At 35.5% G+C, this 11542-nt stretch overlaps 1 protein-coding gene across 1 annotated transcript; it reads right to left on the minus strand.

Annotated features, from left to right (window-relative positions):
- Nucleotides 1-5074: 5074 nt before the first annotated feature.
- On the minus strand, nt 5075-10800 carry LOC147563570 (transcription factor MYB113-like). The gene is made up of 3 exons (XM_086638709.1): nt 10589-10800; nt 10337-10466; nt 5075-5769 (listed from the first exon to the last, which is right to left on the minus strand). The coding sequence occupies exons 1-3, from the start codon at nt 10725-10727 to the stop codon at nt 5190-5192; spliced, it is 849 nt and encodes a 282-aa protein (XP_086494835.1). The 5' UTR covers nt 10728-10800; the 3' UTR covers nt 5075-5189.
- Between the last annotated feature and the right edge of the window lie 742 nt (nt 10801-11542).

The raw sequence follows: 11542 nt of genomic DNA on the forward strand, positions 1-11542 counted from the left end.
ACTCCTTCTTCTTCCTCGAAAAATTGTTCTTTGATTTTGCAAATGTTGTCTTAAGAAATTCTAACTTCACTGTTTTCAAATGCCCGTTCTTTAGAGCATCCATCGACTCTTGACGGCTAAGTCCAAGAGTTCTATTCATCATTTCTAACATTTGATCCAAGTTCGTTGTATTGTATACTTCACCATTTACCGCACTTCCATCAATAGGGAGACCAACGATGTGTTTCACATCGTTCAGTGTGATCATCATCTCCCCAAACGATAAATGAAAAGTGTTGGTCTCTGGATAAAACCTCTCAACAAAAGCACTAATAAGTGCCTCATCTGGCCTTCTATACACATAGTCAACGATAGGTTGAAATCTTGAATTTTGAACCGTTTCCTTCACAAAGTTGCACTCTGCGTCAAGATCCCATTTATCAATCCACCCAGCCGTGGGTTTCACGGTCAAAACTCTTTCCAAAAACTAGAAGCAAACGCGAAATTAAGAAAAAAATTAAAATACATAAGAGAAAAAATTAAAAAAACACAAAACAAATACAACATACCTTTCCACGCCATATATGGTTGGCAATGTGCCACCTGTAGAACTTAAGTAATGTTCTGTCCATAGGGAATCCAACATCGTCAGTCAAATAACCTTGGTCATCTTCTTCTATCTCTTCTTCGGATTCTTCGCCTCCTCCTTCGCCTCCTCCTTCGCCTCCTCCTTCCTCGCTGGACTCCTCGCCCGAGACGTCCTTCTCTCTGCTCAGTTCATCATGAGACTCGTCCTTCGACAAGTTAGGTTGCTGAGTCCCCCTATTTCTCTTTGCCATTTGTTTCGTGCGAGCCCCCCCACGTCTATCTCGTACCGACATGGAAGGCCTAACGCGAGGCACCACTTCACGTGGAGGGGACACTTCGGCAGATTCATCCACTCTCTGTTTTTTACTCCTACATATCAATATATTAAAAGTAAAACTATAAGAAGAAAAAAAACTAAATGAAGAAAAAGTACATAACAACACTTCATTCTGAAATAGTTTAAACAGAATTGAACATGTTGAATTCCAGTAACAAAAAGAAGAGGAATCCAAGTTCGAAACAACATAAGACCAAGCATTTAATGTATTTCTATATATAACCCTTCATTTTGAAATCAATAAGATAATTGATTGAGCAAACAGATTGATTCTTGCTAAACACAAAACAAGATAGAAAGTAATGTGTTGGTAACTCACTAGAAACCTAGTAAATGAATCAAATTTCATCTTTCTATCATAAAAGTAAGAAACTAGCGAGCTAAAGAAGTGAAAAGAAACATCATTGACAACAGAAGGAGCTTCAATCTTACAAAGATTTATGAATATCACTACTAACTTCAAAGAAAATCAAATCTGAAAATAATATGAAAATCATTAAATATTAGTACCAATATAAGAGAGAGAAGAGGGAAGAGAAAACGATTTCGTGGGTTCTGAGAACCACGAACTGTTCGTGGTTCTGAGAACCCAAAAAATCCTTTTCAAACTAAAACCCCCAAAATCAAAACCCAAAACACCCAAAATCAAAACCCTAAAGACCCAAAATCAAAACACAAAACACCCAAAATCGTTTTCAAACTTTACCTAAACCCTCTAAATAACTACTAGATCTAAACACCCACTATTACAAAAATCAAAACCCTAGCTTTATTGGGAAGAATGGGTACCTCTCTTGAAGATTAATGCTTGAAGAAGCCTTTGAACGACCCATGTTCTCTTGAAGATTAATGCTTGCTGTAGTTTTGTTGATGAAGATCTCTCTCTCTCTAAATTTCGGTTTCTCTCTCTCTTTAAATTTCGGTTTCTCTCTCTGTAAATTTTTGGCTGTTCAGGGAAGAAGAAGAAGAAGATAAGGGTTTAGGGTTACTTAGGTTAAATGGCCCAAGGACCTATGACTAAAAGCAAAATAGTATTTAGACTTGGTAAAAAGTATTCCCCATAAAATGTATTTCCCCGGAAAATTTACAAACTTTTGCATATTCCCTTTAATAATTTACACCCCGGAAACTATTTAGCTTTCCCCAAAGCGCTGGCCATATTTTAAATTTCACAAGATAATTTCCAGGCCACGTGAATACCAACTAAATGGTTTCATTCATGTCGAGTCCCTCTAAATTCAGCCAATTTATCACCTTGTCCATCAAAATGTCGGGTATACAAAGTGCACCCCATTCCAACTAGTTAGTTAAACCGATTTAATTCCAATGGATATCAAGTGACAGATCTAGCTGGATATCTTTACCAACTTCATGTAATTAATAACTTCTGTATATTCTTGAGAGTTTCCTACAAAACCATGTAACTTAATTCATTCCACCAAAATTAGCACGTAAAGACTATAAAATAAAGGCCAAAATATGGAGCACTTTACGCACTCATCATTAAACCCTAAAATCATTAGCCAATCACAGCTTGTCATTTCATCAACTAATAGAAACTAAAGTCTGAAGCATTCTCATCTTGCAAACCGCATCTCCTATCTCCCTCACCTTCTTGTTCTCTGAAAATGGTTGGTAATACTAACGAAACCCTTGTTTGGATCAAAAGTTTTATTGGTTGGTTGTACGATGATGATCTGCGGATCAGAGGAAGCGGTTGAAGCCTTCGTACATTAACTTCGTTATTAGTTACCTTTTGTTGGAGTTAATTATCATGGTCAAACAATCTTACTTTGTCGTGGTCTGATCTCGCATGAGGATATCAAATCATTTAAATGATTATTTGAGACTTGGCTTACTTGCATGCATGACTGTCATCCTATATGAATAATCACCGACCAAGACGCAATAATGAAAGTTGTCATTGCAGAAGTGTTTCCTAGAACTAGGCATAAATTATGCTTATGACATATTCTAAAAAAGTTGCCTGAAAAATTAGGTAGTAATAAAAATTATGAGGCTATTAATCAGACAATACACGAATTGGTATATGATTCACAATACAAAGCTGATTTTGAGCAAAGTCGGGTTGAAATGCTTCAAATGTATGATTTGCATTAACATAGGTGGCTTTATGAAATTTATGAGTTAAGACATATTTGGGTCCAAGTATACCTTAAGAACTCTTTTTGGGTCGGTATGTCAAGTACACAAAGAAGTGAAGGTGTAAATGCATTTTTTGATGGTTATGTGCACCATAAAACATCTTTACACCAATTTGTTGAGCAATGCAGCCGTGCAGCAAGAGACAAACAAAAAACGAAGCATTAGCCAACTTTAAATCATACTCACAGATGATTCCATGTGTGACAAGATTTCGAGCCAATTTTTCAAACATGTGTTTCAAGCTCTTTCACTTCCGTCGATGATGTGCTTCCTTCTCCTACTTCAATCTTCTTATCCGATGTAGTCTTCTTATTCGAATCAAATGACTCACTTTTATCCCAAAAGAAATACTTATATTCTCGCACCGAACAATTAAAAAATAGACGCCCATTATTTGAACCATTTTTGCTCGTGCTAGTGCCCCCAGAAATTCTTGGATTTCTCGCAATATGAGATTGAATGCCAACGATTGACTCTCGTCCTTCCGTTTAGTCACCCTAGCACTTGGCCTTGTATCGGTCCAACCATATTTGGGACATTTTTTTTTCTCGGACATTCAATGAAGTTGTGTCCTGCACCCTACAGCTATAGCACATCCCGTCGTTATACCCATTCCTGACTACGTATTCAAATAAAAAAGATAAAATGGATCAACACATACAAAATTTCCAATCTAGAATTGTAAATTATTTACAAAGTTATTATGACATTTAAAAGACCCAAATTAAACATTTTTGTCCAAATTAGTGAGAGAATTTATATCCTATAAATTAAACTCAAGAAAACAAAATTTGAAGATTTGAATTTGGATTTGACAAAAAATAAAAAAAAAAAACTTAAAAAAGTTCTGAACTTGGGTTTGGATAAAAATGGAGTATGGATGAACTTGGGTTTGATTAAAAAAACCTCCAAAGATCATGAGTTTTTTAATCCAAACCTCCAAATATGATAAAAATTCATTATCTAAATCAAGCAAGATTGACTCAACAAAAAAAAAATAAGAAATTTTGTAGAAGTAGATGAGCCAATTTAATGTTGTTTGTGGAACTAGAGAGAAAAAGATTGAGACAATTTAATGTTGGTCGTAGAACTTGAGAGAGAAAGATTTGGAGCAATTTAAATTCTAGAACTAGAGAGCGAAAGTAAATATCAAGTAGGGAGTAGGGACCTGTGCACATGGGAAAAAGATATTCTACTGTTTGGCATTGAAGTACTAACGGTGTCTTATGCCTTCCTTTGCTCTTTGTCCCACCCAGTGACACGTCACCAATGGAGTATGCTTGAGAGTGTCCCTGGACGGGACTTATATCATTTTGGTTCCCCAAATCACCTACCTTTAATTACTTAGTCATGAGATGGACTTTTGTCTACCTAGACTATTCTAATTGTAAATATACATTGTTTTTTAACTAACAAGTGTAACATATTAACCCAGTATTGAGAAAACCACAAAACAAAGAGAGAAATTCACCGAATTCTAGGAAGATTGAACTACATATTAGCAACCCTATTCTCCCAAAAGTTGAGCAAAAAACACAAAAACACTCCCAAAATATCTTGAGGGCATTCCAGGAGAGTAAAGGGGCACCTTAATCAACATAATGATTCTTTAAGGAGTATATTCAACATTGCGAAAAGATGATTATTTCTTTCTAATCAAATGCTCCACCTGACTGCGTACGATGTAACGTGTTGGAGAAAACCCTTAAGAGTGTCGGATTTCCAAAGCTTCCACACATTAAAGAAAGATCTCAAAGGGTCTGCAGGCATTGGAAATGAGTATTTGATAACTTGTTTGAAGTATGACCAAATCCTTTCAGAGAATGGCAAGTGAGAAGCAAATAGGATGGATTCTCTTTGGCTCACTTGGTTGCATAGTAACAGCTATTGGGATAAACTCTCTCTTAAACATGTCAAAGTTGAAATTCATTCTCTCTCTTTTTTTGTCAAGATTGCATCTAATTCATTATTCATCGTCAAAATAGGTACAAGCTATAACAGATAAAGAAATAGTACATTAATATCATTTAAGCCTTAATATCATCAAAAGTAAGAAGATGCTACTTAATTGGGAATGAAACGAAAAGTAGCATACATTAATAATATCATTTAAGCCTTTCTAATTAAGATTTTCATCCCCGGCTAATAAACGCCATAAACTATCATCGAACAAGTCGCTACTCCAGAGGTCATCCTTTATAATTTCACCATCGATGTCGCAAAAGCTTTTTTCACCCCCTTCATTATTATTCAGCCCCTGATCGGCATTATCTTGGAAAAGAATATTTTTCAACCAAAGAGTATTAGAGGTAGGAGTAGTAGGAGTTTCTTCATTTCTTGATAATTGATCATTGAATGAAGAATTACTACTACTTCTAGGAATGAAAGTACTTGTATTATTATTATTATTATTATTATTATTATTATTATTATTATTATTATTATTAAATATCCAATGACTGTTCTTGGGGAAGGTTCGAGGTTGAGGCTTTAAAATTTTCTTCTTCTTTTGTTCGGGTTGATGATGATTGCCGTGACGATAGTCTGTCTTCACAACTTTTTTATAATCATAGTCAATTGACTTATTATTTCTCAACCGCCAAGGTGATGAAGAAATCATTTTCTTCAAGTGAGAGTTGCAGTAATTTTTTATATCGTTTGCCGTCCTTCCCGGTAGCCTTCCGGCAATCAGCGACCATCTGTGGAATTAATAACAACAAATAGCCATAAGTACTAAGTGAGAAGTTTATGTACAAAACTAGAAATAAAAGTAAAATATTGTCAAGTATTTAAAAAAGATATGTTATTTCATATGATAAACAATAATAATATTATAGTAATAAATATTTATCAATTTTCCATGAATGTTAGGGTATATTTTGATGTCAACGAAATTTAAATATATATAGAAATATAAGTAGATGGAGGACAATGGGCTTCCATGTCCCATAAGATGGTCTTAAGGGTTTATATTCGACCGTCACGGTCCAAAATGTTTTTGTGATGGTAGTTATATTATTTATCTGGTTCATGATAATGCTACAGTATAGCCCGCTCCTGTAGGGCACAAAGTTTTCTACGAGCCTTTTAAGCCGAATTATGAACATATACTTTGGTCATTTAGAAGTCTTAAGTAGACAAGATAAAAATGATTACTATAATAATAGTGGAGATCTTATTGGGTTGTTTGAAAAGAGAAAAAATAAAAAGAGAATTGTGTGAATTTTAAGAGATAAAATATGAGGGGAAAGAGAAATATAGTGTCAGATTTTACAGGAAGTGGTTATTTTGACTTTGACCAGCTTCCCGCGAAGGCCCCTACTTTATCAAAAATATTCAGATAGCCCTTTTTCCCGTTATCGTTAAATGTCTGTTACTCTCTCTCCTCCCTCATCACATCTCTCTTCCACGTCATCTATCACGCCACATCATCATCTTCTCCGATAAGGTCGTCGGTCGACCAAAAATTACGACGGACCGACGACCTTCATACTTAAAAAAAATAACAGTAATTTCTCTCTCTCTCTCCACTAAAGCAGATCTGTTGAAGCTTCAACAGATCTAGGGTTTGGGTTTCCCCCAGCCCAATTGGCAGGGCCGACCCAAACATTTGGGAGGCCCCAAGCGAAAATTAAATTTGGGGCCCTAATATGGTGCATATTTGAAAAAATAAGTAAAATTCCAAATAATGCTATGAAGAGGAGTCAAACCCTTGACCTCTTCCATAAAGTCCATGCCCTTATCCACTAAGCTACAACTTAACTCATGTCTTAAATCTATTTGAAATATAATTATTATTTCATAGTCAGTATACAAAATTCGAAACTTGAGGCCCTTCACTATGTTGGGGCCCAAAGCGACCGCTTTGGTTGCTTTGGGCCCGGGCCGCCCCTGCCAATTGGAGAGAGATAGAGAAATAAATTCTTTTTTTTTTAGTATGAAGGTCGTCGGGATTTTTGACCAGCCGGTGACTCTATCGGAGAAGATGATGAGGTGGTGAGAGAGATGACGTGACAGAAAGAGGTGATGAGATGGAGGAGAGATAGTGACAGATATTTAATGATAATGAGAAAAAGGGGAGCATGTGAGTACTTTGGACAAAGTAAGGGGCTTCGAAGAAAGCTGGTCACAAAGTGGGGGACCTTTCGAGAAATAACCCTAAATAATGATATATTCCGTACACATTTTATTTATGAACTCATTATCTTGAAATATCCACATAATATTTTGTTCGTGGACCAAATATCTTAAAAGTTAAACAAAATATTTTATATAAAGATATATGGAACGACCGTACCCACTTCACTACCTATTAATTATGTACCCGGTTGAGGGGTAAATTATCAATACACATTTAAAAATTGGGAAAAGGTTGAAAACCCTATTCTGGTATCGTGATGATGTCAGAGTAATTTCTCTCATTTATGGAGATGGTCGACAAAAGATACAAAGTTGCAGACTTGCAGCCTGTCTTTTCTCTCAAATTGGAACCATTCGTCCAATTAAAGACTTCTGTCTTATATGTGGTGATCTTGTCTTGTTACATTGTGACATTTTGATAATCGTGGTACAAAGTTGGCTCGGACAAGAGTATTTTAGTCTTTCATAGAGAGTTTATAGATTCAGGAAGACTAAAATACCCCTTATTCTATTAGAGAGACATCACGGAATGCACAGAAGAGTCCCTCTATTGTTGGAAATTAAAAATACTTGCACAAACAAAGAAGAATAAAGAAGATATTTAACTTGAATTGAATACTTGACTTGATTTGATTTGATTTAAAATAAACTACAAAGACTGGTCTATTTATAGACCCAAATTCTACCCACTAACTAAGACCACTAGTAACATGATTCCACTAAATCATCCATTAACCCACTAACTAGTACATTAACCCCACTAATTAGTACATTAATCCCACTAAAATTAACTCTCTAATTACTTAACTACTAACACTAATCCACCTCATCTCACACTAATTTAATGAATAAATAAATAAATACCTTTTGAGTTTATAATTTTAACACTCTCCCTTAAACTCAAACATTATAACACCCATCATAATCTTCGACTTGAAAAATCAATGGACCTTCAATGACTTAATAAAAAATATTAGTCATTTAATCTTCAACTTAAAAACTTCATATCAATCTGGCTTTTCATCATACCCTTTCACAACTATTTTGTCTACTTCATCGTCTAGTTTGTACTTGATTTTGAATGACCATTTCAATCCAATTGACTTCTTTTCTGCAATAAAAGAATTTAGCTCCCAAGTATCACTTGTCTCGAGTGGATAAATTTCGTCGTCCATAGCAGAAGTACACCCCACATTTTTTACTGCTTCTTTAACAGTGATAGGTTTGGTGTGATTACAATCTGCAAAAGATACACTTGAAAAATCTTCGTTAGACCCATTATTATCATTGCTTACAACGTAGTCATCAAACCTTGACAAAACTTGAATGTAAGTTGAACTGGGACATAATTCTAGATTTGAATTATCATCAACATTCATAGAAATAGGTGTAATCTCAATTACTTGAGATTCTGAAGCTACTGTCTCATCATCAGTATCAATTTTTATTTGATGATCTTCTTTAACCGGACAGTCCCAAACTTCATCTTCATCACTTTCTACCGAATAATCATCTAAATCTTCATCTGAATCTTCATCTAAATTTTCATCCGAATCTTCATCCGAATCGTCATCCATTCTGCAAGCTAATAAAAGAATTTCTCCCTCTTCTACATCATCTTCAGCAAAGTTAGCATGCTTTGAATATTTCTTGGAAACTCTACATTCTGACTTATAATGACCTAATTTTTTGCAACGAAAACATCTAACTTTAGATTTGTCATACCTTCCAAATTTTCTTGGTTCTTTACCATGGCTCTCTTCACCATTAGAACCACCTTTTTCAAGCAGAGTCACTTTGCTTTGAAAAGCTTGTTCAATAGACCCTGCAGCAGCTCTCTGGTTCATCCTATGTTCATGAGAACATAATGAACTCATCAAACCTTCAACTGACATAGTTGAGAGGTCTTTTCCTTCCTCAATTGCAGCAACAACATAGTCAAAACGACCTGTTAATGATCTCATGATTTTCTCAATAACACGAAGATCAGTTAAATGTTCACCATTAACCCGCAATTGATTAACAATAGATTGAACTCTAGAAAAATAATCAGAAATATTTTCAGAGTTAATCATATTAAGAGATTCAAATTCACCTCGTAAAGTCTGCAACCTTACATTTTTTACCTTCTCATCACCCTTGTAGGATCTTTGCAACAAGCCCCACACTTCTTTAGCTGTTTCAGCTCTTGAGATTTTCTCGAAGACAATCTCATCAACAGCTTGATAGAGAAAGAACAATGCCTTCTTATCCTTCTTTCTGTTCTCTCTCAAACTATCTTTTTGGACCTGAGAGAGAGCTTCATGTGCTGCCTGATCAACTGGCTCTACATACCCAAATTCGACAACCTCCCAAATTTCCTGGAAGCCAAATAATGCTTTCATTTGGATACACCATTGATCAAAATTTTTCCCACAAAATCGCGGAAGCTGAGGTTGGATTGATCCATTCATTTTGTAATTCGGTTAGTAATCACAAAATAATTCTAGCTCGGATACCAAATGTTGGAAATTAAAAATACTTGCACAAACAAAGAAGAATAAAGAAGATATTTAACTTGAATTGAATACTTGACTTGATTTGATTTGATTTAAAATAAACTACAAAGACTGGTCTATTTATAGACCCAAATTCTACCCACTAACTAAGACCACTAGTAACATGATTCCACTAAATCATCCATTAACCCACTAACTAGTACATTAACCCCACTAATTAGTACATTAATCCCACTAAAATTAACTCTCTAATTACTTAACTACTAACACTAATCCACCTCATCTCACACTAATTTAATGAATAAATAAATAAATACCTTTTGAGTTTATAATTTTAACATCTATCACCTCCGTTCCAACATGTGATAATAATTTATAATAACCATTTAATGAATGGTATACAGTCTCAACTCTCAACTTTATTACTCTACATAAGACTAGTTCGTGTATAGATCTTGCTCGCCCTCAGTTAGAGAGCTGTTAAGACCTATTTACAGACCCAGCTACTTACCTATCTGTATTTTGATATTCCAGAAGATGTACTAAACTCATGAATTAGTTCTGGACAAGAGCTGGACTTTATGTTTATTGTTCTATCACTCATGATTATATATATAGATATACTTGCCTGTTGCCTAAAAGCTTATGCATCCTGATAATGAGATCAATTTCATCTGGTGAAAACTCTCCTCTTTTGATGTTTGGTTGAAGATAATTCAACCATCTCAACCTACAGCTTTTTCGGCACCGATTTAACCCTGGAAATTAAATCATGCCAATTTTTAGGGAATGAGAAACATATATTTTTTTTTTTTGTGATAGTGTTTTAAGTGATTTAGTTGAAGTAAAATTATAGATAAGTAATAATGTGGGTACGTACCTGCTCTAAGAGGTACTTGACGCCATTTTCCTTCACCAAACTTTTCAATACATTTCCTCAGGAGAAGGTCTTCTTCTTCAGACCATGCTCCTTTTCTTAAACATACAGGAACCATATTTGGGGCATGCATTGGTAACATTTATTTTGTTAATACCTTACTCTAAAGAGAGAGAAAAAGAAAGTATTGTTATAAAGGTGGGGGAATGAAGACTGAAGAGGAAGTACTGAAGATGGTATTTATATATGTGAAGTTGAGGAAATGATTCTTTGGTTCCTTTGCATTCTACGTGTCCTCTATTAAACATGCAAAAATAACAACCACATGAGAGAGAGCTTCACTGTTACAAAACGCCCGGCCCAATCCCAACGGGGGTACGTGGCGGGCTGGGATTTAGAGAGACAATTTTAACTCTAAATCACAGCCCGCCACATGTCCCGGCCGCGATAGTGACGGGGCATTCTCCAATTTTCCGTCATTTGGAATGAAAGAATTTCTTCAACCACCAGTCTTACTCCTTTTCGGGGAAACATTAAGATTGGTACTTTGGTTTAGTTGGTAGAAGGATCATTATGTTATTTCATGGTAAGTCAGCGGACATCTAATGTTTCAAACTAAATAATGAGTTGAGATGACCCTAAATGTGATATCTTTGATTAGAGGAGTATCGTTTGTTTATCAACCTTGCCAAATGGTCCGACTTTCGAGGCCGATCACGAACCCCAAAGGTGTCGTGCATGGCCGGCTCCGTTTGGTGATCACGCTTTTCAGTCTTTGGAGTCTGATCAAGTGGGCCTCTGACCAAGTCACCTTTTTGGGTTGCAGTCGGCCTCGATAGCCGGGTCATTTAGCCATTTCCTTTGTTTATGGGGACTATATTGAAAGCCTGAGCTATTCTCCATTTCTCCCCACACACAATGGAGACCAAACAACTCCTATTATAAGCCATGGTTCTG

Source organism: Eschscholzia californica, unplaced genomic scaffold (genome assembly GCF_041429995.1).
Source record: "Eschscholzia californica isolate CP2 unplaced genomic scaffold, dmEscCali1.0.p SCAF_1, whole genome shotgun sequence".
Lineage (NCBI taxonomy): Eukaryota > Viridiplantae > Streptophyta > Magnoliopsida > Ranunculales > Papaveraceae > Eschscholzia > Eschscholzia californica.